This window comes from Numenius arquata, chromosome 4 (genome assembly GCF_964106895.1).
Source record: "Numenius arquata chromosome 4, bNumArq3.hap1.1, whole genome shotgun sequence".
In the NCBI taxonomy this organism is placed as follows: Eukaryota; Metazoa; Chordata; class Aves; order Charadriiformes; family Scolopacidae; genus Numenius; species Numenius arquata.
Genome location: NC_133579.1, coordinates 20,210,559 through 20,236,890, shown reverse-complemented (window position 1 = coordinate 20,236,890; position 26,332 = coordinate 20,210,559). Strand labels below are relative to the sequence as shown.

Sequence of the window (26,332 nt, the reverse complement as noted above, 5' to 3'; positions counted from 1 at the left end):
AAGGAAAGCTTAGCGATGGCAGGCATTTTCTAATGCTCCCAATAATTCCGGTCAGACCCTCCCATTGCAAGCAACTTTGCTGATTGAACAGTTTTCCGCTGCCTCCTCCTACACCTACCTTCCAAAATGTACATTTCACCCCAGACTGCCTTGGCCCAGGCCGCTCTGCCACTGGGAAGGACCCTGGGAGCAATGGAGAGATGCGGAGCCTGCAGAGAGCGCGGGGCAGGTGTGGGTGAGCCAACTCCCTGACCCTGCCACCTCAAACAAAAGCATACGCATGGTCCCCTCTGCCAGCAAGGTGGTAAGGGCTCGTCCCAGTGTGCTGGTGCACGGTGGAGAAAAGCTGGAGCCTCCAGCCCACAAAGCTAGATGCAGGGAAAGCCCTTCAGGTCCAGAAAAGGACCTCTGCTCTTAGCCTGTTAATAGAAATCAAAGCATATACTGGAGCAGTGCATGCCATAACTCAAGGACCCCTCAGCCAACCATGTTCCCTTCAGGGATTTGGAGACAACAGTGGAAGAAAACTGCTGGAATACCCACACAAAGAGCCAGAGATGGGCAGGAGAACTGCCAGCACATGCCATGCTTCATACAGCACAACTGACCAAAAGCCTGAGGTTACAGAACTGGAAAAGAGCAAGATCCACACCATGGAGGGCTTCAGTGCTGAGCTGAATTCCTCCCACTCTCCTAGTGATTTAAAAGAAAAATGGCTACTGCAGAAAAAGGGTTAAGAGGAAAAAAACCCAATCAGCCAATTAGGTATCTGCAGCACAGACCAATTCAGCAACTTAAGAGAGTTATGAAAATAGCCAATATTTCTCTTTTCTGGGACGAAAAATGACTACTTATAACTCAATTGAAAGCAATGTCCTTGCTTTCCAAAAATCAGCCATTTGTAGCTGATCTGAAAACAATGTTCCTGCACAAGAAGTGGCCACTTGTAACTCAGAAGCTCAGAAGGAATGTTCCCGCTCCACTGGGAGTCTCCTCAGTGCTGTTAGGCCAGCATGCTGTTACTGTCTTCAGCGTGGTACCATACCCGGGTGGGGAAATATATTGATTACTGTACTCTGGCCTCTGCAAGTTGTTCATGCACTGGTGAGGACGGCAAGGTCAACAGAAATAAGAAGCGTCTCCTCCAGCCTTCCCATGAGACCGTCATAGCTGTGTGACAACGATGGATGACCACCGTGCTTACCGTGAGATTTAGCTAAGAAAAAGCTATGGGATGAGCTCATTTGTATTTGAATCAAGGCGGGCGCAGCCTCTTCTGAGAGCAAAAGCAGAAAGGGACACAGGAAAATGAAAATATCTTCCATGCTACCCAGGAAAACAATTTTCTGTGCATATTTCCTACATGTTTTGCATAGTGTCAACCCTGTGCTGTCTTTATACACTGGTATTGTATAAAAAGGGAAAAAACCACAACACCTGGGGTAGGATTCATCTCGCCTAACCTTAGCTGTCTAAATCAGACCATTGCAGTGAACACAGAGAAACAAGCATTGGCAGGGTCATATTCCTCCTCTGCCTTATCCCAGAGGCTTTAAGATGAGATAACTCATGCCCGAGAGATGAGTCTAAGCCTCCCTCTCCCCACGAAGTAGAAAGGACAAGCTCAGACATGTATGGGGCGGAGAGGTGAGTCCCATCGTTACTTTCTACGGATGCAATTCGGGTCTCCAGTACTGATTCAGATGTGGAACGGCGTCCTGCCTGGCCTCCAGCTGCTGCTTCAGAAAGATGCAGGTCTCATGGCTCTCACTGTCATCTGCCAGCTCTGTGCAGATGACTCCAGTACCCCAAGATGTTTAACATGGCACTGGGGACCTTTCCGTAGGTACCTCAATTGCTCCCTGCATTTCTAACTGGAAAGTAGAAAAAGTAGAGAAAGTAGAACAGGCTGGGGTTTTAAAAGCTATTTTCAACACAAAAATTGGATAATGCATGACAAACTTCTGCTCTATTATATACTGGGGGTAGGAGGGAGAGGAGAGATTCCAAATAAATTCCAAATAAATGGGCCAATGCTTTCCTTATTTAAAATTATTGGGGTTTTGGGAAAAAAAAGAAAAAAAAAAAAAAGAAGGGAATTGAAGGGGAAGAAGGAGGAGAGAGGGTTTTTTTTTTTAAAAAAAAAAAGCGAAAATATGATATAGCAGAATTTTTCAGATTTAGGTCCATCATAAAATTGTGCTTGATTTTCTCAGTTTAGAAAACAAAAAGCAATACAGAAAGATTTTCAGCAAAATTATGCTTTTCATAATGATAGAATCATAGAATCATAGAAAAGTTTGGGTTGGAAAAAACCTTTACAGTTCATCTAGACCAACCCCCTGCAATGAGCAGGGACATCTTCAACTCAGTCAGGTTTCTCAGAGCCCTGTCCAACCTGACCTTGAATGTTTCCAGGGATGGGGCATCTACCACCTCTCTGGGCAATGTATGCCAGTGTTTCACCACCCTCATCGTAAAAAAATGTCCAGCCAAAATCTTCCCTCTTTTAGTTTAAAACCTTTACCCCTTCTCCTGTCACTGCAGGCCCTAGTAAAAAGTCTCTCTCCATCTTTCTTATAAGCCCTCTTTAAGTACGGAAAAGCCACATTGAGGTCTCCCCAGAGCCTCCTCTTCTCCAGGCTGAACAACCCCAACTCTCTCAGCCTGTCCTTGCAGGAGAGGGGCTTCTGCTTTGACAGAAGAAAGGGGGAGCAGGATCGAGAAGCAGTGGGAGATAACAGTATCTCCAGTCAGTTTTGAGGTGCCCTTGAGTTCAACAAGGGCAAATGTAGGGTCTGTACCTGGGGAGGAAGAACCCCAGGCACCAATATAGGTTAGGGATGGATCTTCTGGAAAGCACTTCTGAGGAGAAGGATCTGGGGGTCCTGGTGGATAGTAAACTATCCATGAGCCAGCAATGTGCCCTTGTTGCCAAGAGGGCCAATGGGATCCTGGGCTGCATAGGGAAGAGTGTGGCCAGTAAGTCGAGGGAGGTCATTCTCCCCCTCTGCTCTGCACTGGTGAGGCCACAACTGGAATACTGTGTCCGGTTCTGGGCTCCCCAGTTCAAGAGAGACAGGGAACTACTGGAGAGAGTCCAACGTAGGGCAACAAAGATGATTAAGGGATTGGAGCATCTCCTTTACGAGGAAAGGCTCAAAGAGCTGGGGATCTTTAGCCTGGAGAAGAGAAGGCTGAGGGGAGACCTTATCTATGTTTACAAGTACCTAAAGGGTTGGTTGAAGGATGATGGAGCCGGACTCTTTTCAGTGGTTCCCAGCGATAGGACGAGGGGCAACAGGCACAAGCTGGAACATAGGAAGTTCCATTTAAATATGAGGAAGAACTTCTTTACAGTGAGGGTGACAGAGCCCTGGAACAGGCTGCCCAGGGAGGTCATGGAGTGCCCTTCTCTGGAGATTTTCAAGACCCGCCTGGATGCAGTCCAGAGTAATGTGCTCTAGGCAATCCTGCTTCAGCAGGGGAGTTGGACTAGATGATCTCTAGAGGTCCCTTCCAACTCTGACAATTCCGTGATGCCGTGATTGAGAGTCCTAGGAGAAAGAAGGCTGACGGGGAATACATTTGCGAGGGTTTTCCGGAGGAACATGAGAGGGCAAGGGTTCCCAACTCACAGCTGCGTGCCCGCACACGGGAGTGGGAGACCGGGCATCCCAAGCCTGGAAACAGACTGTCAACAGCCAGGCCTCAGAGCCGCCATTGTTTGGGCTACAGCGAGAAGATGTGGCCTTTAAAGGAGCTGAGCCGTACGAAAAGATAAAAAACTCACAACACACATTTTGTTTATTTTTGCAGAGCTATTTCAGACATTTACCGGTGAAGCGACAATGAAACGCCCACTACCAGCGACTCGGAAGGAGGTATCCGTAGGATATTGTTCAACCTCCGAATGTGATTTTAACCAATTTTTCTCCCTTCTGCGATACTTGGTGGTAGATGGTGGCAGACCGTGTCTCTGGCCGGCGGCTGTCAGAAGGAACCACCCCTTGCACCTGCCACCCCCGCGCTTTAAAGTCATTAAAAATGACTTTAACCTTGTAAAGCCATTTCCGCTTTGACAACATCCCATCCCCGAACGCTACGAACGCCCCCTCCCCGTTCCCGTTCCCGCCCCCCCGACTCCCGCCTTCCCCGCAGCGCAGCACCACCCCGCCACGCCCCAGGGACGCCGCCGCGCATGCGCCCCGCCACAGGCGGGAGGCGAAAGCGAGGCTCCGGCTCCGAAGTGGGTGGGGCGTCTCCAGGAAGTACGCGCGGAGTATGGCGTCATCGGTGCGCGTCGCTGAGCGTCGGTCGGTTGGAGCGATGTCGCCGCCGCTCTTCAGCCTGCCTGAGGCCCGGATCCGCTTTACGGTGAGCTCGACCGGGGTCGGGGGGGGCTCCTCTTCCTCGGGACCGCTCGGAGGGGAGGGGCCCGGCGGGCAGGAGGCTGCCTCAGCGCGACGTCCGCCCCTCTTCCGCCTGAGCCGCCGTCCGGGGCCGCCCCTGGGCCCACAGCCTCCCCCTGAGGAGGGACCCAGGCTCTCCTTTAACGAGCATGCAGCGCGGCTGAGAAAGCGGTTTAAGTTTGGGGACAGGGCTTCGTACCGGCTCAGCCAGGCCCGCCCAAGGGAGGAGCTGCTGTTTGGTTTTGACTGAAATTAACGTAAAATAAAATGAAATTAAGTTATGGCGTAACGTCCGCAGATTATCGCGCGTATCTCTTTTGCGCCTCTGCCGAATGGTGCTTTTGCGTTGCCAGAGCAGATGGGGCTGGGATGTGCACCCCGGCATCCGGGTCCAGCCGTTTGCAGCTCAGTTTGTCGGACAAGGGGATGGGGTTTGCGCAGAAGTGGTCAGGCACTTGCTCCATTAGATTCATGTTTGTTACAGGATAGCTGTGGGGCAGGTGAAGTTGTGTGCCTGGGACTTGAGACTGTTGTAGATGCAGCAACAGTGTATTCCTTCGTATTTCACTTAGAGATAATATTTTTACCACACTGTTAGCCCAGATTTGAAACGTGGTGCTCTACTAGGTTATGTGCCTAATTTGCTAGGCACATGACCTAGTAGACCACTACCTGTTAGAAAGTTCTTTTTGTAAATTGATGCATGGTGTGTGGCAAATAGATTCTGTAGTGTTTCCATCCACTGTTGGCTAGAGGAAGGAGGAGGTCCTTCTGGTTTTGTAACTTTTCTTTCTTTACATTTTGGTAGACGTCCACCAGAGATGCTCTGATTAACAAAAGTATCAAGCCATTGTTGAACGCATTTAACCAGATTCCTGGGAGGTAAATAAATGCCACTTGATTTTAAAAGGTGTCTATTCAAATAACTTTTAGTAATCTTGTCCTAAATAATTCTTATTACCTGATGTGGAATGTTTGCATTTGCAGTGAAAATGAAAAGAAATGTACCTTGGATCAAGCTTTTCGAGTTATTGTAGAAGAAGAAATAGTAAGTATTTCAAGATGCTACAGCTTATCTCTTGATAAAACTCACATTTCTATTTGCAGGTGAATGTATTAATTTAACAGCAACTTACTATAATATAAATAAATACTGTTCATTAAAAACCTGAATTATGTCAAAGTTACCTAATTAAGATTGAATATAGATGATTAAAGAAGGACAGAATGGCAGTATTTTACAGATAGCAGACTATAGCAAGAGGTGTTGACTTAGCCTTTTCCAGCAGTTCTTTGGAATGCTTATGCAAAGCCTGCTATGTCTTAAAATTGTAGTTCATAAATGCACATTATTCTACAACTGTACTTTAAGGGTGGAGTGGGTTATCTGTTATTAGCATGTAACAAAACTGCCTGTTAGCTGAAAAGAATGATGAAATGTATAATGATTTTGAGTGAAGGCTGAATGTGGGATATTAATTTTCAGAGGTAAATGACTCTACACAGTAGGTGTTGTAGGGTCTTTAATAGCTGGAGGCAATCAAGAAACATTGCTCACTCAATAAGAACTTCATCTAGTTAACTGACAATTCTGATTAAATACATGCCTACTCAGAAACAAGAATTTTAGTTTTGTTCGATATATTTAGGTCAGAATAGATAAGTTTAACGCTGTTTTGTTTGTTTAGATAAACAAAGCTCCATGTGAAAATCTCCTGGCAATTATTTCTCTTGCTATTAATGGAGTCACAGAAGGTGAGCATCTTTCTCTCAAATATGTTGGCCTATAAATAAGTTATAGGGACCATTTAGGGGGATTTTAAAATCTTCATTTTTTGTATGTCATCTCCAGCAGTTAGCTTTGATAATGTGTTACCCTTATGCTAGTGGTTATGAAATGTTTCATGAGAGGAATGAAATATAATTAAATTCGCTTATATGTGTGACATTTTTGTTGGTTTGGTTTTTTTTTAGTGGAGGAAGATACATGGTCAGAAAATGCTAATTATTTTCTGTCTTTGTCCACCACTGTAAAAATGTTTGAAAGTTTCCCATCATAATTTCAGAGATGAGACCACTGAGGCAGAGTTGTAGGTTTCACTGGCATAGCCAGAAATAACCTTTCCTGAATATCTATGCTCATCTCCCAGTACTCACCTGTCAGTACACAGCTGGTTTTCAGATACTTGAATCTGTTTCTACTGTTGTCTTTTGTGTCAGAAATCGGTATGTTAATCTCTTCTGAAGAGACTTTCCCGCTCTTCCCTTTGTTAATTTGTTCACATTGCACATCAAATGCTTGTTTGTTTCAGTAAATATAACTCAATTACATACGTGTTTTATGAACTGTATAATAACAAGACCTGTGATTATGAGGAGTGCAGATGCTACCAAACTACAGAGCGTGGGTAGAGAGACTTGAAGCTCTGCTTTAGTAGTGCTTTGCTTGAGGAAAAGACTGTCAAACTGCATGGCTGTGTATAGTGTTAACTAGCTGGGGGTTTTGCAGACTGCAAGTGAGCTCTTTCAGACTTCTAAGAGATGCAACATTGTTTCAGACTTTGAGGTTTTTTAGAACAGTTACTCTTTATTATTTGTCTTAGGTTAGTGCACAGCTCTTGTAAAGCTCATCTGCGTATCTATGATTCTATATGTATATATATAGAAATAGCTTTAATGGAAGTCCATGTTTTAGGTCAAGCTTTTTGTTAGGATTTGTAGGAACCCAGGAGAACTTTTTTCTTCTTTTTGGCATAATGTCCCTCAACTGACATGCATTTTTATTGCATTTCGGTTAAAATTTGCTGAATAAAATATTCCCTGTTCCTCATAGGTATCTGCACTGCTTCAACCCCTTTTGTGCTTCTGGGGGATGTTCTGGATTGCCTGCCTTTGGATCAGTGTGACAAAATTTTCACTTTTGTGGAGAAAAACGTTGCTACATGGAAATCAGTAGGTATTTTTCCAAAATGTGATATAGCTGTGCCAAAGCTTCTGTCTACCTGAACCATTTTTACCGATGTATTTTAACTGTCTTTGTATCTTTTTGTGTTAAAATAGTAGCATTGAGCACATTTTGTTTTGAGGCTTAATAATGTCTGAGCAGCAGAGGTCAGAGAATCAATAATAAAAGAAATCATAGTTTTGATTTATGTATATTCACAAACTGTTCTTTATCATTAATTCAAGTGCCTATCAATTTCTTCCTCCTGCTACCAGGTTACTGGTACTGTGAATGCTCTGTATCTTGTGTACTGCGTTTATGTATAAAGGATGCATGGAATAGTAAAGGCAATGAGTGTAAAAATTAGTGTGTACCAGGAAAAAAAGGTGGATGCTGCTCTTACAGTTCATTATCACATAGTTTGTCTGTATGGAGGCTGGATTTAAATATTCTGTTTTATGCTTTCTTGGAATTTGTGAGACTGCTTGTTTTATTTTGCCTTTTTGTGAAACCTGCCTCTTATTTAAGGGAAAACTCAAATTTAGAATTAACAGTATGGGGGACTCATACTTACTCATGGCTTGTGATTGATTTAAATTCTGCCCAAGAAGGTTTTGTGTTCTCTTAATGATCTAAGTACCTTTAATCCGTTTCAGAATACATTTTACTCTGCAGGGAAAAATTACTTACTACGAATGTGCAATGGTGAGTTTTTCAGGGGGGTGGCAGGGAATTAAAGAACTCCCTATCTTGGCAAATGACAGTGAGTTTTATATTTTGATTTACATTCAGTGTGTTCAGTAAGTACTGAAGTTAAAAGACAGATCACTCATCTGAGCAGATATTCATGAGTCTTGCTGATTAATGTAAAAGTCATTCTGACCTTAGGGAAATCTCTTCATCGATGCAGGTCGTTATAGCAGAACATCTGAGATATATTTATTCTTCAGCAATGATAAGGCCCATATCAGAGCCTGTATTTAAGTAGGATTCATTTTAACTTATTTTTTATTGCTGTTGAAGGTGTTAGGAGAATTGGTAGAATGCGTTTGGAAAAAATGACTGATCTAAGGAAGCTACTAGCATTTAAATTTACAAATCTTAGCTTCCTTTCTTTAGCTAAGTAGGTCCTGTAATTGGCAAGTCTTAAACTCTAGTGCATGAGAAATGGAAAGAGGGATTAATACTAATATTCTTTACTTTTTACAATGTTTAGACCTCCTAAGAAGATTATCTAAGTCACAAAACACAGTCTTCTGTGGAAGAATTCAGCTGTTCTTGGCTAGGTTATTTCCACTTTCAGAAAAGTCAGGTGAGATTTTTTGTATTTCATCACACAACATCTAACAAAGACTAAATATGCTGAATCTTTTAAGTTTATGATGGTTGCTGACCAAATTCAGTTGGAGAAAATAACTTTGGACTTTTATCTTAATTCTTGTCTCTACACTTGATACTGTAAGTGACTTTCATGTGTTGTGATTTCAAACACAAGTTTTGAATGCTGTTTCTGAGAATTTAATATCAGCATCTCATAAACAACTGAATGACCGGACTTAAAAACGTCACATCTTCTAAGGCTGACTCTTTGTATTTTACAGGACTTAACTTGCAGAGTCAGTTTAACCTGGAAAATGTCACTGTTTTTAATACCAATGAACATGAGAGCACTCTGGGACAGAAGGTGAAAATTCTTGTCATTTTTCCCTCATTCTGCAGGAAATGTGTAAGACTGTGCAGAAATACGCTACTGTGTATAATGTTCAGAACTGTATGTTCACAGTTTGATGGTCCCTCTTCAGATCAAGCTGGTGATTCTGGAAATAGGGATGTTACCTGGTACATTAAATTGTGTAGACTTTGGGGAGGGGGGAAGGTTGATTAGATTGTGAAGGATAAGCGCTGTCACTTACTATACTAAGTTTTTCCCACAATGTACGGAGGATAGAGCTGTCCCTTCAGCTCTTTTTCAAGAGAAGTCAGGCCACCATTGCAAAGTGTAGTAAGGTGTTAGGACAAGAATTAGTTGTGCATTTTACTGGAATAATACTTTACAGAACTTTCAAATTACCAGCTTAAGCTTTGTGATCTAACAGGTAATAGAATGTTTAAAATAAAGGACATCATGCAAACTGTATGCAAGTTATACTGGCATTTGTATAAGTGTTATTTTTTCCTATTAGCACACCGAGGAGAGAGAAGAAGGAATGGATGTAGAGGAAGGTGAAATGGGAGATGATGAAGCACCAACAAGTTGGTGAGTTTATAGCAATTCTAAAAGTTGAAACAATTTTTTTTAAAGTGAAAGTAAAGAGCTGTTTGGGAAATACCCTTAAATGTTGTACTCAGAATTCTACTTATCTCCTGTCCTTTCAGGATTAGATACACAGATTAAGAAATGGCTAGGTTGTAAGTGGAGGTGCCTGAAAGAGGAAAGAAATCTATAGATTATTTGAAAAAGTTACATACCCTGGCTGAGAACCACTGTTATTCTCTCTTTCACAATTTTCCCAGTTATCTTGACAAAACTTGTTCTGGTAATACATATTCAGGGATTCTAAGTACATGCTGTGTATGCTTTTAGGAGTAAAAGCTGTGCTCCTCTTCATTCCCCACATAGTGAAAAATTCTGAAGATCCCTTTCTCTTATTATTTCTGCTTTTGTGGTGAGAAGGTAACAATAGACTGGCTGGAAAACTCTTTAAGGGACAAATTCTGAATGACAGATTTTCTGTAAGGGCTTGCTATTGACTCATCATTTCACTTTCAAAATTTGCTATTTGCTATTTCAAAATAATGCTATTTACTGACATTGTACGTTTCTGAGTGGACTCGAATTTAATATATCACTATCAATATTGGTTTCTTATATTTATTTTTCTCCCCCAGTTCCATTCCAATAGATTATAACCTGTATAGAAAATTCTGGTCGCTTCAAGATTATTTTAGAAATCCTGTGCAGTGCTATGAGAAGGTCTCATGGAAAACTTTTCTTAAGGTAATCTGAGTTCATGCTTTCAACCATTCAGCCTAAGCAAAAATCACAGTTTACACAAGCAGAAGAGTGACTGCATAAGCATAGAACATTTCAGCTACTAATGCTATTGAAAAAATAATAGCGCATGAGGAAGTGATTTTGGTGTTTTCTAAAGCGAGCCTTTGATGGTACAGAGTATATTAAGATGTACAGTAAATTCCCTAATAAAACTTTTGTAAATCAATTACAGAAAGACTTCATATTTTGCAACAATGTCAGAAGTACCTTTTCTGTGATTTATCAGCTGCAAAAAGCAGAATTTGTGGGTTTGGGTTTTTTTTCCCCAACAAGAAAAATAGTTCTACCTAATCCTAGATCTTACTTTTGAATAGTTATATTAATCCTGGTGGGATCCTAAAGATAATAGGTTTCTAATGAAACAATTCTCTTTATAGAAGCAATGACTTGAACGTCCCCTTTGGCCAGCTATTTCAATTTTTCTTAGTATGAATGTTGAGGATGATTTGTTGCTAAGCTACCTGTTTAATCACAATTTGCCACTCACTGTTTATTTAATAGCAAGAAGCCTTTTGGGTTTTTTTTCAATCTTCATTCTCTGTGTTCTGGTAATAAGAGGTAACATCTGCTCAGACATTCTAACATAAATCTCATTAATGAGGTCTATATTCTCAGCTTTCAAAAAAACCCCAACACAACAAACACAAAAAAACCCCCCACGTGTGGTTCAGAGAAACTGAACAAGGCCAAGCTTAAGCCTTTCAGATGAAACTTTTGAGTTTTTCTTCATTGCAGCTTTAAGGCTCTGAATTGATTTTTAAGAGCAGCACTTCAAATTTAACTGTCACTTACGTACCTTTCTTTGCTAAGTTCTGAACAACTTAAATTGAGTTTGAATATAGCACTATCATCACCTCTTTTTCATAAGGTCTAAACAACAAAGCAGCTGTGCCCTCTTTGCAACCTGTAACATTGTTTTTCTTAGTATGCTTTAAATACTCCAAATGATTAGATGTTCTGAAATGATAAGTAACACTTTCACTGTCATTTGTGGTGTTCAGAGAAGCCCTACATATTAATGGCAAATGGGTCTTGTTTTGACTGGCTCATAGCAAGTTTACAAATGATTTTGCTAGCTTTGCACTAAGTCTACTGTAGTTCTTCAGTTAAGAAGTTTTTGTACTACTTTCATGTGGTAAATAACTCTGTTTTATAGTACTCGGAAGAGGTTTTGGCTGTCTTCAAAAGTTACAAATTGGATGACACTCAGGCTTCCCGAAAAAAGTTGGAAGAACTGAAGACAGGAGGAGAACACGTATATTTTGCAAAGTTCCTAACTAGTGAAAAGGTATGTGCTTTCTTTTCTCAGAATCACAGCCTAGTTTAGTTTGGAAGGAACCTGTGTCTATTTCAACCTCCTTGCTCAAGGCTCTCAGCTAGAGCAGCTTGATCAGTGCTGTGTCCACTTGGGTTTTGAATATCTCCACGGATAGAGACTCCACAGCTCCTCTGGGTATCCTGTCCCGTTGTGTGGGTTCTCTTTGTTAGTTGATGATTCAGAGACTTTTATTTCCGGGACAGGAGTCTGAAGTAAAGCTGATGTTTGTTTATTGTGTTTGATATATATTGTTACATTTAGAAAGAGAAGTTAAAAGAAAGTAAATATTTAAAGATGTTGCTTTTTTATTGCCTTTAGAATTACATTTTCAATAATTGGCTGATGATCTGTTAATTATATTTTCTGTTTCTTACTTAAAATTGCTTCTAAAAACATCTTGAGAGGTTTTAATTATAGGAAAAGGGAGTAAGCTTTCCAAGTTACTGCAAAAATCAAATTTTTGTTTTTTTCCAAATTCTTGTTTGCATCAAAGTGAATGATATGAAATCCAGCAGCATGAAACTAGTTAAACAAAAAAGTAGGGATACACCATTTATTCTTACAGGCAGTTCCTCATGCTTTTAAAAAAATGGATTTCATTAGAAATTTTGATAACTGTCTTTCCTAAATGACATCTTTCCTAGATAATAGTTTACCAGTCCTAGCACCTTATGGAGCACTGTCCTTAGAAGTGATACTGAATAGAGGTTCTGTAATGACTTATCTTACTATAAAAATAGTTCCCATCTAGTTTATCTGAAACTGTTTGTTAGATTTTTTTTTTTCACTTATGCATGTTTAGTGTCTTTAAAATATGTTTCATTCTTTTTTTGTTTGGCTTTTTTTTTTTTTTGTTTAGCTGATGGATTTACAGCTGAGTGACAGTAACTTTCGCCGCCACATCTTGTTGCAGTACCTAATCCTATTTCAGTATCTAAAGGGACAGGTCAAATTTAAAAGGTAATGTGGAAATATGTTGTGTTTTGGAGACAGGGAGCTAAAAACTTTGAGATAAACCAAAAAATTGTACCTTTTCTGCTTGTTCTTGTGAAACTTGTAGAGCCTTGGATTGGTAAATATAGGGTGTGACTGAAGTTATTTTACAGCAGGAAAGGGGAGATCGCATTCTTGCCTTTCTCCACTCCTCTCTGTGTGATTCTCTGCCCACCCTTGTATTTGCCATAGTGTTCATTAAACTTACTCAAATTTGGCCAGTTTATTAAACCAGCAAAAAAAAGTCTACTCATCTCTGCAGAACTATTTTTCTGCTAAGCTGGTGAGTTGAGTGGAGTCTGAGAGAAGTAGAGGCCCCTAAAGCTTGCTTAAGGTGAGTGCCAGCCATCTGAGGGAAGGAGTCTCTCTTTGGCTGCAGCAAGTTGTTAGACCCATGCAAGCTACTTGTATGTGGCATTGTTTTGAATTTATATTGACTCCACGATGTGTCATTGTTTGCTGGTTTATTTTTTCCTGGTGTGCTACAGATTTCTGTCTAAAATAGCAAGAAATAACAGTGGTGATTATTGCTTTTATAAATTAATGGGACAGAACAAACCCCTATCTTTTCTTACTCTGTACTCTAATGTTACGCTGAAAATAACCCTGCCTCTCAGTTCATTTCTTGTGCCCTTGATCACGTGTGTATAATGATTAACATTTAAGGCAGTGATCTTTCATCTGCAATACACTGCTTTTTACAAACAGATCTCAAAGAACTTTGCAAACTAGATTAGGATCATTATCCTCATTCTAGAGATTATTTACCAAGGCAATGTGGTGGCAGAGAAGGACTAGAATTCTTGTCTTCTGAATTGCAGTTCAGTCCTGTAGAGGTCATAGTCAGTCATTTCAATGACAATTAATTAAAGTGCTCATTAAAAGCACTACCCATTTATCGCTTGTCAAGGATGGTATGACATATAAATGGTGTAGCGTAACACCTGGTGTGGTTGTAAAATAATACTAATTATTCCCTTCCTTAAAAAGGATGAGCTCTTTTATATCCTATTAACTAAGAGAAGCTAGTTCTGAAAGTCGCTCATGTTATTGACTTGGCCATAATCATGTTTATATTTGCTATTTATGGTACTTAGTGCTTTGTAAAAAGCTGGTTTGTGTTATATTGCTTTTGAACCATGTAAATAGAATGTTAATGGTTATGCTTCAAATGGATTCTTGAACCAGTGAAAACCAAAACTAGATTCTTATCTGATTTTTAATGTGTTTTAAAAAGTTCCGGTCTCTGCTTGGGAATGAAGTGGTCCGTGTTGTATTTATTTCTATGTTCTTTCCTTTTCGCTTCCACTTACTGATTTCATTATAATTCTGGATGTACCAAGCAATTTGTTTAATGACTTCAGGTTATTTTATATATAGTACGTGTTTTGAGATATTCAAGTTCTGTGTTCTGTATACAGCTGGTAGATTAATTGTTTCTTTTACTATGGTTTGTCTACGGTAGCGCTTTAGCTGGGGTTAGGAGAGGGGGGTTTTTTTTGAAGCCTTTTCGTTGTGCCCACTTGCTGTGCTTTGGGTCCAACATCAAGGTGTGACCTTGAATCATGCAAATGGACTTCCTGTTGGATAAAGTTAAACCCAAAAGTATAATCCGCAAGTGCATCTATTAATTCCACAAATACCAGGTGGCTAGTCCGTGGGACTAGAGCACATGCATAGTACTTTCATCAGATCCCCTCTAACACTTCTCAAAAAGTATGTAGTGTAAATGTTGTGGATGTGTCCTCAGCAATATTTTGAGGTGTAGTAACCTCTTCAAATTTACTAAAGAAAAAAAAAGGCAGGCTGATTTAATGACTCTTTCTTTGTTGACTTTTTCCTTTTTTTTTTTTTTTTCCAATTCCAGTTCGAACTATGTTCTAACTGACGAACAGTCTCTTTGGATTGAAGATACTACAAAAGCGGTTTACCAGGTTGGTACAGTAGATACTTCTCTAAAAATTACTTGTAAAAATATTTATTGTGTGGTATGGTATCAACCACCTTTGAAGCAGTAACCACTGCTTTCTTTGGGTTTTTTTTCTATGTATTCTGTGACAAATGTGATGCTAAAAGTTAACTTTTTTTCTCCCTCCCAATCACAGCTTCTTTCAGAAAATCCTCCAGATGGGGAAAGATTCTCAAAAATGGTTGAGGTAAGTAGTTCGGTGCTGGTCTGAACAAAGTCTACATAGAGCATAAAAAAGCACTATCAGTTTAAACTAGCTTTTGGAACACAGATGTAACATCTGAGGGAATTTGTATTTCATCTCACTGAAAAATAAAAAAGGTCCTATAATGTCTTCTTATTTTGTAGTCACGTTTTTCCCATGTTTTCATTAATGTGCTTTTCTTCTGAGGAGAAATGGAAATGTGCATATATGTGCATGTGTATGTACAAGAGACATTGGTTATTGAAAAAATTAATAAAGAATATAATAATATATTATAATAATATTGTTAATTATAATAATATATAATGTAGTAAACAATATAATTAAAAAAAAAAAAGCCTTTATATAAAGGAGTGCTGTGCCCAAAGGCATAGGGATAAGATGGAAGTGGAATTAAAAAAAAGTTGTCTTGCTTTCCTTTTTTCCTTTCCTTTGGCTGCATGTGTTTCCTTGTTTAAAGGAGGAGAAATAAAGCCCTTCCCACAATTATTGAAGAGAGGAGATACACTGTTTTTGAATAAACTAAACCAGCTGACTAAGATTATACTGATGACCTTCAAAATAGTGGCTGAAATAGAGTAACAAAGTTTTCCCTTTAATTGTAATAGCTCAATTAAAAACTTTGAGATCAGCTCTGAAGGTGATTATAACCCTAATAATGTGCAATACTATGTTTCTCCAGCATATATTAAATACTGAAGAAAACTGGAACTCATGGAAAAATGAGGGCTGCCCAAGCTTTGTGAAGGAAAGGTAACTATCATGAAGTAGAAGTTTGCTGCTGCTTGTTCAAAATGATGGTTCAACTTCAGAATATGTACCCATGGTGTATATGAATATGAACATTAATGATTCACACAACTTTGAGATTTGTATAGTTGGATGCCCCTTCTATATGTGCAGAAGGCTTTCAGATTTCTGCCAAAAGTCATAAGGTTTCATTATGTCAGTGAAGAGGTGGTTATGAATGTGCAGGGTGTCAGGAGAGCATTCCTCGCTGTCTTGTGGTGAAGTTTTGTTCCCTTAATACCAAGGGTCCAGTGACGAGGAGACTGGAGCAAGTTGTCTCCCCTCCGTCCTTCAGCAGACCCTAGGTTGGAGAAGTTAGTGCCTGACTATATACCACTTCAGATTGCCTTTAATGAAGCCTTTGGCCATATGGCTTTGGAGGAGCAGCCTGCCTGGAGTTTAGTGTAACAGTTCTCCTCTTACGCACTTTATTTATTAGGTTTGCTGCTTGGCGATGATCAGTTACCTGAACGGAAATTATAATTTGGCAGTTCTTGCCATTGAAAGGTTTCCTTTATAACTAGTTACTAGCTAGTGGCAAAACTTGAACAAGATTCCATATGTCTCTTTGACTATCTTGAGTTGGTGACCAAACATTCCTCTTCCATCCTTCTCCATTCAGCACACAGACCATAGCCTCTTCGTGTTGAGGAGCATCTGGGTCATTATCTCTTTGCAGATTTTCTTTTATGGGGAGATCAGGTGGAGCCACCTCTTCATGACTTGAGCTGTTTGCAATAAAAAGGGGAGGGGGGGCTGTGAGAAGAGAGAAATTACTATTGGGGGGGGGTAGGAAAGTAAAATTATGAAATTTGACTTTTATAAATGTTCTGTCTCCTCCTTTAGATCTCAGCCAGAGTTTCAGCTTGGGTAGGTCTTACCCTAACCTCAGTGGTCTGGGATCGCCATTCTCTGATCCCATGAAATCAGGTGCACCTGGGGAAAGGGAACTTGCAATCATAGAGCAGGTGATCCCAGCAGCAGGGTAGATAATACTTAGTATGTGCTGCTGGCACCCATGTGATTTCCTTCTTTTTCTATATTGGGACTCTGGACCTTTCAATTTGTGACTGAACTAATTCTGGTGTCTGGCAAATCCCTTTCCTTATCCTTACTTAACCTTCTCTCTCCACTTACCCCCCTGCCTCCTTCCACTCCTAGAATCCCTGTCCTTTTGAATACTTCCATTATGATTTAACTTGACACCACCTGAAGCAAAATGGCTTGATTTTGTTCTGTATTACTGGTTTGATACTAAAGAGTATCTTTTTTTTCTTTAGACCTCCTGATTCTAAGCCAATGAGGCCGGTGAGAAAGAGGCCAGCTCCAGAGGACTTCTTAGGAAAAGGACCAAACAAAAAAATCCTTATGGGGAAGTATGTTGGATTTTTTTTTTCATTACAAGGTTTCTGGGTTTTGGTTGGTTAGTTGATCTGGGGTTTTTTTGGGTGGTTTTTTTGTCACTCACTGCTTTTCTAGTCGGTAATTTTCAAAATTCCTCACTTTGGAACTGCCCGGAAAGAACAGCTGAGGGCTATGTCATTCTTTTAAAACTTGCAGTAGGCTTCCTTTCCTTCTAGGCATCTCTTGTAGATCCCTTTTAAATAGCCTGTAAGTTACAGGCTGAAAATCAGTATTTTGTACTTGTTGGATCAGATTTTATACTTTTGTCCTCTTTATTTTTATACTTAACACCCATGGCACAGATATATTTTAAAATAACACCCACTGGTATTTTATCCTCGGGGCAAAGAATTCTTCTTGATATGTCATCTCCAATAAAAGTGACATATTTTGTATGGTGTTAAGGGCTGCATTTTTCCACTTCTTTCTTTAGGAGAAATTATAGTCTTTTCATTGTAACCATTCACCTAACCGAGATGTGGAAATTTTGAATTTTGCCTTGAGCTTCAAGACTTTATACCAAGTGTTTAGCAAAATGTCCCTTCTGAAAAAGAAAGTGATAAACTATTTCATTTATCAAAACGAAGTGGCCTGACCTTAGCTAGTTTGGAATGTGAGAGTTTATTAGTTTCTGACCACGGATCAGTAAGAGATAATAATAGAAATTTAGTACATAATTTTGCTAATTTGCAACATCATATAAGATTTCTGTCACTTCTGGTAATTCCTAATATGTATGTAGCGCAAATTTTATATGGTATGCTTTATTGTAAAGGCTCTGGGGTGAGAATTTCTGTAGCATTGTTTCATGTGTCTGTCTTTGAATGATGCAACGTGGAATGATAGAATGATGAATGTGGAGTTTGATACGTGTTTATGCTTCTCTTTTCAGTGAGGAACTGACCCGCCTTTGGAATCTGTGTCCTGATAACATGGAAGCTTGTAAATCTGAGAGTAGGTAGGTAAAAAATGGTACATCCATTGTCTAAAGCTAACTTTCAGCACTTATTTACACACAAAATTACAATTACTGAAAATTGGTATAAGGAAAGTGTGCAAGATGTTCTTGTATGGCATGCCGTTTCACTGCGTGTCTTGAGTGAGAGGTTGGTTGTATGAATCTTTGTCTTGAAATCTCCTTACAGTTTTCTTCACTAGTGTTTATGTGGCGGTAGCTTTCATTGCTTAGGAAAGTAAAATCTAAGCTAAAAACCAGATGGAAGCTCCAGTTTTGTATGCCGTGATTGTATAATTAATTACCTTGTATAATAAAGGAAGATTGCCAGATCTGTCTCTAATGAAGTTAGCATGCTGTTTGGCTATGATTTTCAAGCAGGTATGTGCTTTGAACAATACTAGATAAGAGGCAGTTGGCTCGCAGGCATTGTTTCATGCATACCGGATCTACTAGTGGTGCTGATGTAGAAAAATACAATTATTGGTTATCCCTTCTGCTCGCACAATTGTAGGAAATACTGAAAATGTACTTTGCTACATAACTTTGTTTGTTAAAAATAGCGTAATCCCTTTTTGTGCAGACATGTTACCTAGTATGAAAAATTTGGTAAAGGAATGGGAGAGTTTCGGAAGAGAACTTTGCTAGTAGTGGCTGTAAAGGCTGGGTGCCTGGGGAGAGGCGCTGGCTGTGCAGAAGTCCTGAGTGGAGGAACTGCTTTTCCAGAGGTTGAGAGCTCTGCAGAGGAAGTGCCCTCCTTTCTTGGGAGGCTGGGGTGTGTAGCAAGGCCTCTGACAGGATACTTGCCGTTACTAGGCCAAGGGTGAAAGGTAGAGTTGTGTTTGGAAGCAAAGCTTTTAATTCCCAGTGCATGACTGTATTGTGCTGCAACTTCTTTAAATAAAATAACCCCTCATACTAAACACATGGAGATAAACCAAGAAAATGTATGCCATGGTAAACAGGAAAGAGAAGATCCTGGGAGATCTGGATTGGATTCCAAGTTTTATTATAGACTTTGTGACTGAATGTGGTCAAGTGACTGTAACTTTGTTTTGGTTCCTCGTTTCCTCATTCAGATGAGGTAATACTTCCTTACCTGGCTTCTTTTTGTATAGCTGTTCTTGGGATGATATAGTAGGATTCAAATCAGATGGGTTTTCAAGATGATGGCTTTGGTTCCAGTAGTCAGTGATAATACTACACGTATACATGCATAGGGCACAGCTTTCCTGAGCAAAATATATTTTTCAAAACAAAACTAAAGTGAATTTATAGACCAATGTGCTTCCCCCTCTGCCCCAACTGATTACTAGGTTTCCTTGTAGAAGCAGATGTGTCTGTGTCAAACATTAGGTAGGAGAAATACAGCTCGCTATGAGCTTGCTTTGCACCACCGATAGCCTTGGCTCACAGTAACCTACAGCTCTGATCTGTATTTCTTGCTTGTAGTCTTCAAAGCAGCAAACTGTCCTCATCATTGTGAATGTTATTTCTGTTATTTTTTCAGGTCATGGTTCCTTATGTACTGGTGTGAATACCTTTCAGAAGCACCCACTAGCTGCTCTAAGAGCAGGAGCATCAATCGCCTTTTTAATATGTCCCCATCAACCACAAATGTGGTCTTTTAAATCACAGAAGAGCTGAGGTTGGAAGGAACCTCTAGAGATCACCTAGTCCACCCCCTTGCTCAAAGCAGGGTCAAGTAGAGCAAGTTGCCGTGGACCTTCTCCAGTCACGTTTTGAATGTCTGTCCAAGAGTGGAAGTTCCACAGCCTTCCTGGGCAACCTGTTCCAATGTTTGATCTCCCTCACAGAAAAGTTTTGGATTTTTTTTTTTCTGATGCTTAAGTGGAGTTTCCTGTATTTCAATTTGTGCCACCTGCTGCTTGTACTTTCACTGAGTAGCATCAAGTCTGACTCTTTCTTTCTTATTGCCCCTCTCAGGGGTTCGCTGCCTCTGAGCCCTCTCTTCTCCAGGGTAAGCACTCCTAGCTCCTTCCGCCTCTCCTTGGATGTCGGATGTTCCTGTCCGTGCACAGCTTTTTGCATGGACCCATGTCTCTTGCTGTGGAGCCCAGAACTGGACCCAGTACTCCACATGTGTCTTGCCAGTGCTGAGCAGAAGGGAAGGATCATCTCCCTTGACCTGTTGGCAAGGCTCTTCCTAATGCAGCCCAGGATGCTGCTGGCCTTCTTTGCCAGAAGAGTGCATTGCTGGCTTATGTTCATGGTATTATTCCCCACGACCTTTTCTGCAAAGCTGCTCTCCAGCCAGTCAGTCACCAGCCTGTACTGGTGCCTGGGGTTGTTCCTCCCCAGGGGGAAGGACATTTCCCTTTCCTGGACTTCATGAGGTTCCTGTCAGCCAATTCTTCCAGTCTGTGTCCCTCTGAATGGCAGCACCGCCCTCTGTTCTGTCAGCCACTCCTCCCGGTTTTACATTTTCTGCAAACTTGCTGAGGGTGCACTCTGTCCCATCATCAGTAGGTTGCTAATGAAAGTGCTAAATAGTATTGGCCCCAGTATTGAGCCCTGGCATACACTAGTGACTGGCCTTCAGCGGGACTTCATGCCACTGATTGCATCTCTTTGAGACCAGGGGTTCAGTTACTTTTTGGTCCACTTCAAATAGATCAGTGTCTCCTGATGCCTGTAGACTTTGGACCTGGGTTGAATGTACTTTACTGAAGTACCTTCAGCAGAAGGTGCAGGCATCACCATGGGGGGTGAAATGAACATGTTTTTTGAGCGAGTCAGGGAGCCACTAAGATGGGATCATTCAGTACAACATTAAGCTGCCTAATATTTTCTCCCCTCTGAAATTAGTGGCTGTAAATAATTGAAATGGGGGAGTAATAGTAGTCTAGATTTCTCTGGTAGCAGGTGAAACTGAAATGGTGGGGTGGGAGGGGTAAAGAGGCCGTGTTTTACTTTTCTTGTCCTGTCAAGTTGCACAAAGCTAACAACCATTTTAGACTCCTGAGTGCTTGTGAGCTGTGTGAGTGACAGCATGTTTCTGACACAACCAATCGGTTGTTACGAGTATTTTTATGAAAGTCTCATTTCCTTATTGCCAGAATTCTTGTCTTGTGTCCCATGGTCCTTTTTCACCAGAAGCTGTTGACAGATGTTCATGTCACCTTTAATATGGCAGAAGGTTTAAATGCATATAATATTCAGTGCTAGCAACTACTGGTACGCTTCAAAGGTTACGCAGTAATTTTATAGCAACGTGTATCAAACAGATTCTTTGCTTATTTGCAGTTGTTAAATTTGAGTAGGTTGGGTTTGGGTTCTTTTTGTTTTTTTTCTTCAGTGGATGAACTTGAGATGTGTATAAAGGAACTGAAAACCAGCTATTTTAGAGTAGATTGTGGGGAGTATCAAGCTCCTTGTATTTTATTTTTTAGGGAATATATGCCAACGTTGGAGGAATTTTTCGAAGAAGCTATTGAACAAGCAGACCCTGAAAACATGGTTGAAAATAAGTATAAGTATGTCAATCTTTGCGTTTCACTTTATTTTGATCTCTTTCATGTTTGGATTGTTAAAGAAAACAGACTGTTCTGTGCATCACTAATACCTGTGCAGGACTGCAGTAATGGACAACAAATTTTAAGTTTGGACAGAATTACTTTTAATTAGTAAATGCCTCAGATCTCTTTTTTTTTTTTTTTGTGCTTTTAGAGATGCCAGACTGTCACCAACAAAACTTTTATTTTATTACAGGGCCGTGAACAATTCTAACTATGGCTGGAGAGCACTGAGACTTCTAGCACGCAGAAGTCCCCACTTCTTCCAGCCAACAAACCAACAATTCAAGAGTTTACCTGAATATCTAGAAAACATGGTAATCAAATTAGCCAAGGAGCTGCCTGTAAGTAATATTATTGTATAATAATAAATCCTGAATTCATTTGACTTCCTGCTTGTCTCTCTGCAGTCCATTTGGGGAGGCAGAAAGGGGGGAAAAAAACCCATTGTACACTAAAGTAAAATTACAAATAAAATTGGTCTAATACATGAAGATCCCAATAAGGCTAAACTGAATAACACTGACTAACCAAGCAAGTGCTGAGCTCTGCCTTGTGTTCTGTGAAGGAGCAGCTGTGGCAGGCCCCTTGGTAGGCAGGAATATATTTATACCCAGCTTCCTGGGTTCCGTGTTGTGATGCAAACAGCTTTTATTGAAGGTGTAGGCTGGTGTGATGGCTCAGGAATATCAGTAGCTGTGGCTACTGGGGTGGCGGTAAAAGGGGCAGGGTGTGCAGCTGAAGATACTGTGCTAAGTGTTACCAGATCGTTACAGCAAGATTGACCAGAGCTTTTCTATCGGCTCCCTGACTTTTAAATTTGTAAAGCAAAATAGACCTTGTGGAGCTGTAAATTTAAGGTGTTAACCCTTTGCATGTTCAACAGTACAAATTTGAGGCCACGGTGGGGTTTTTCAGATCACTCTATACACAATGGTAAGAGAGACTAAGAGTTGGGGAAGGGAGCGTTTTTCTAAGCCTTTGAGTGCGCACACAACCCAGGAATTTATTGCGGATATGAACCCAGGCTGCTGTACGTGAGACCTTCCTTGTCTGTAATGTGAAACCACTGAAGTGTAAAGGTTGGATTGTAATATAGAGCTTTTTTGTTTGTTCAGCCATTGAAGTTAACTAGATGCTAATAGCCATTCTAGAAAAAAATACTGGGAGGGGGAAAGCTGTTTAATATATCAAGTTGTTACTTTATGCGATATTCCTGATGGTGCTGCTGTCATGAGCCAAATGTTATGGCAAGAAACAAATATGTAGATAAGGCCTGTGATTGAAACGTAGGAAAAGAGGAAGCCTTTTGTTCATCTTGGCTGATGAGTAGCTTTAATCGGGGAGTGAAAAGTTTGTTGTTTGCATATTTGTTTGCCACCTTTAAGAAGTTTGAAAGTACAGAAAACTTTGAGGAATTCCCAAGTGAGGAATAAAATTAGTGAAAAAGAATAATAATTTAAAAAAAAAATGTTCATCGGTAGTGGTGTCATAGAAAGTTGGTTGGTTGTTTTTGGTTTTGAGTTGTGTGTTTTTTGTTTTTTTTTAAAGGAAGTAATAAAGCTAGGGATGTAATGCTTAGTTGTAGTTATGAAAAGGAGAGAATCCTGCGAAGTCAGTGGGTACTTCCATTAGGCTTTTTAGTTAATACTGTGTTTTATTAGAACACTTGTTACAGGTGTTTTGGATACGGGAGACTGTAGGGGTTTTTTAACTCTCATATGGGATCATGTCAGGTTTTCCATTCTAACACACGTTCTAGGGGCCATCACAGAGCTGTAAAATTTCTCTTTAAACCACAAAATTCATCCAGTGATGTTTAGTTCTCTCATTGTAGCCTCCTTCTGAAGAAATAAAAACAGGCGAAGATGAAGATGAGGAAGATAATGATGCTTTATTAAAGGAAAACAATGAAAGTAAGGTTTGCATGTTCTCAGTCCCTTCAGTTTCTCTCTTAATGTGTATTGTAGAAGCTGTGTTTTAACATAGTTTCTGCTGAGGGTCACCAGTCCTGGTTACCCTAGTGCTTCTGACTTGAACCCACATTCGTACCAGAAAGTGCAGCCCTTTCAGGACACAGGACACCGGTAGCAGCCTCTCAGTCTTGTGACCCGCAGTGCTCACAGTGCCCAACTTGTTGAACTTGGATTAGCGCTTTCATTAGAAGCCTCTGCCACCTTTTCTGCTCCATGGCATATGTTCACAGCGTTAGTAGGTGTTTAGAGCTAAAATGGCAGCATTGCTGAGTAAAAACCTGCCTGAAGTTCCTCACCCCGCTTTCCTGTTCTTTCTGTTCTGTAATTGCCACAGGCTAGTGCTTCCCTGTAGCCCCTGCTGGGGTGGGTAGTTGTGGGACTTTCAGAAATTAATATATTCCAGCTCTGGGATCTTTACTTCATCTTCATTTAAAATATCTTAAAAGCTTCTCTGTGAGAAGAGCAGCCTTCCTGACAAATACCATCTCTTGTTCATTCCTCTCCGTGAACCAGTCCTTCCATTTTTGTTTCTTGCCTGTAACCCTGGTATTTCCTGCTCCTGAGTGTCCTTCCCTGTCTCCTGTGTCTGTGACTGCCTTCTCCCGTCCTCCTTTGTGCCTTCATCTCGCAGCCCCTTCTCCCTCGCCGGTTATATCTCTGTGCTAGCTGGGATCCAGCACGGGCAGATGGGATGTGCAGGGCCTGGAAATCTCACACTGGGTACCCCTGGCAATTTTGTTGGAAGATTTTTCTGTTAGTAGAAAGCCGCCTGTGGGCCTCTGTGAATCTCTCTTCTGTTGCCCTTTTCCATCCAGCACCTGACCTTTTCCACAGTCTCCTTGCCAGCTGTGGAGAAGTTCTCTCCTCTTCAGCTTAACGCTGCCTGAAACAGCCTTTGAGGTTTCATGGTGTTGAATTTACGTTTTTCTTTCAATCTTGTCTTAAAGCAAAGAAGGCAGAGCTGTGGTCCCCTACGCACCCTTGTGCTTAGAAATAAGGGAAATGATCTCAGTGCTTTTGTTGTTTTGTGGTTCGTGATCTTCCATTCTTTCCCCTGGATGTAGTGAGTTTAGCTCAGATAAAGGGAGTGTGACTGATCAGTGCAGGAGAGAGTTGAAATTTCCACTCCATGCCAACTTGAGGTGGCATGAGGACGAGCCGTTTATTAAAAATTAAGAATATGATTAATTTCTGAAGTAATTCTGTCTTTAGGGTTTTTTCTTTAAAAGTGTGAAATAAGCTTGGGTGGTAAGCCATAGATTGTGAACCATGATAAGCTATAAATGTGCAAACCCATCTGTGTCATCACTGCAGCGCTTGGCTTCTCAGCAGGGCACAGTATTCCCTGGGGTTTTTTTTTATCTGGATGCCAGAATGACAGAAAATTCCTCTACATATTAAAGTTACTGTCCTGTCCACACTCCTGCTGCTGATAGGAACGTGAGGCTTTAGTAATTGAGTAAAAGGGAAGGAAACTATTTTTTACCTGGGCTAACTCTAAGTAACTAAAATAAGTCCAAAAGACAATTAAACTAAACTATATTTTAATATTATAGTTGACTCGTCTATTGAAAATTGCAGGCTGCTTGTCAACATCCTTGTTTTCATTTGGAAGAGGCAGTTCTGGTGCACTTAAGGCTTTAGCAATTCTCTCACGCTTAAAGAGGAGATAATGTAGCATAAAACCCAAGATGTCCTGTATCATGGATGATAAGGGACATTGCTCTTGGAACGCAGGTAACATACCTGTAGAAACCCATCTGCTCTCAGAGCTCTTGAGTAGGTGTTAACAACTGAAGGAAAGGTGTAAGTCAGTCTGTTAGTGAATAAATAGGAGGTTTAAAACGGGGCGGATCAGGACAGATTTATTTGCGGGACCTGGAGATGGTTCCCTCTGTCTCACTGATTCTTTCTTTTTTCTTTTCTTTTTTTCCCCTCCCAGGTCCAGAGGTACAACGGGACAAAGCCATGACGGGCGAACAAATCGAGTCATTTGCCATCAGGCTCGGGGAGCAGTGGAAGGCCTTGGCCCCCTACTTGGAAATGAAGGACTCCGACATCCGGCAGATCGAGTTGGACAGCGAGGACATGAAGATGAGGGCGAAGCAGCTGCTGGTGGCCTGGCAGGACCAGGAGGGGGCACACGCAAGCCCCGAGAATCTGATCGCTGCCCTGCAGAAAGCTGGGCTGAGTGACCTGGCGGAAAGCCTGACCAACGACACCGAGAGCAGCAGCTAACTGCGCTCAGAGGCCAGCTCCTCCTTTGGGCTGGGTGGTAGCTGTTGTTAATTGTGACTGTCTTTTGTTGTTAATTGTTGCTCTTGTTGCTAGGTAGCAGGTTTTTGATAGGTATTTTACGTTCAATAAATGATAACATTTTTTTAATAATGTTCTTCGGTTCTCCAGATTTTCGGAGAAAAAGATTACTCATCCCAATCCAGAAATAGGAAGCTTCATCTTGGCTGGCGGGAAGGTCAGAGGGAGGACGGAGGGTGAAGGCAGCTCCCTGCGCAGATGCAGGAGGAGGGTTTGGCATCGACGGAGCTCAGGTCACTCCCCTTGGACAGAGAGGTCTGATGGTCTCTGCGACTGCCTGCTCTCTCTGTGGTTTCTCAGAGCAGGGGCAGGTGTGAAGGACCTTCCAAGTCATTGCTTGGGGTGGTGGGGAGCTGTAGCCCAACAAAACCTACCTGTTTGCAGGTGGTTCAACTTTGAGAAAATAATAGGGTTGTGATGGAGCTCCAAGTCATAGTCCCTGTCAGTGAAGAACCTGTGT

At 41.0% G+C, this 26,332-nt stretch overlaps 1 protein-coding gene across 2 annotated transcripts; it reads left to right on the top strand.

Annotated features, from left to right (window-relative positions):
• Positions 1–4,286: 4,286 nt before the first annotated feature.
• On the top strand, positions 4,287–25,939 carry THOC1 (THO complex subunit 1). 2 transcript variants are annotated; one of them, XM_074146414.1, is made up of 22 exons: positions 4,294–4,377; positions 5,221–5,294; positions 5,400–5,460; positions 6,101–6,167; positions 7,246–7,364; positions 8,013–8,061; positions 8,573–8,668; positions 8,958–9,040; positions 9,540–9,613; positions 10,246–10,354; positions 11,568–11,699; positions 12,589–12,689; positions 14,590–14,656; positions 14,828–14,878; positions 15,579–15,649; positions 16,532–16,555; positions 16,966–17,061; positions 17,982–18,047; positions 21,458–21,541; positions 21,777–21,924; positions 23,418–23,496; positions 25,499–25,939. In XM_074146414.1, the coding sequence occupies exons 1-22, from the start codon at positions 4,330–4,332 to the stop codon at positions 25,792–25,794; spliced, it is 1,995 nt and encodes a 664-aa protein (XP_074002515.1). In that variant the 5' UTR covers positions 4,294–4,329; the 3' UTR covers positions 25,795–25,939. The 2 variants fall into 2 exon arrangements, with proteins under 2 accessions (XP_074002514.1, XP_074002515.1); XM_074146413.1 differs by lacking the exon at positions 16,532–16,555 and having other exon boundaries at positions 4,287–4,377.
• The last annotated feature ends 393 nt before the right edge of the window (positions 25,940–26,332 follow it).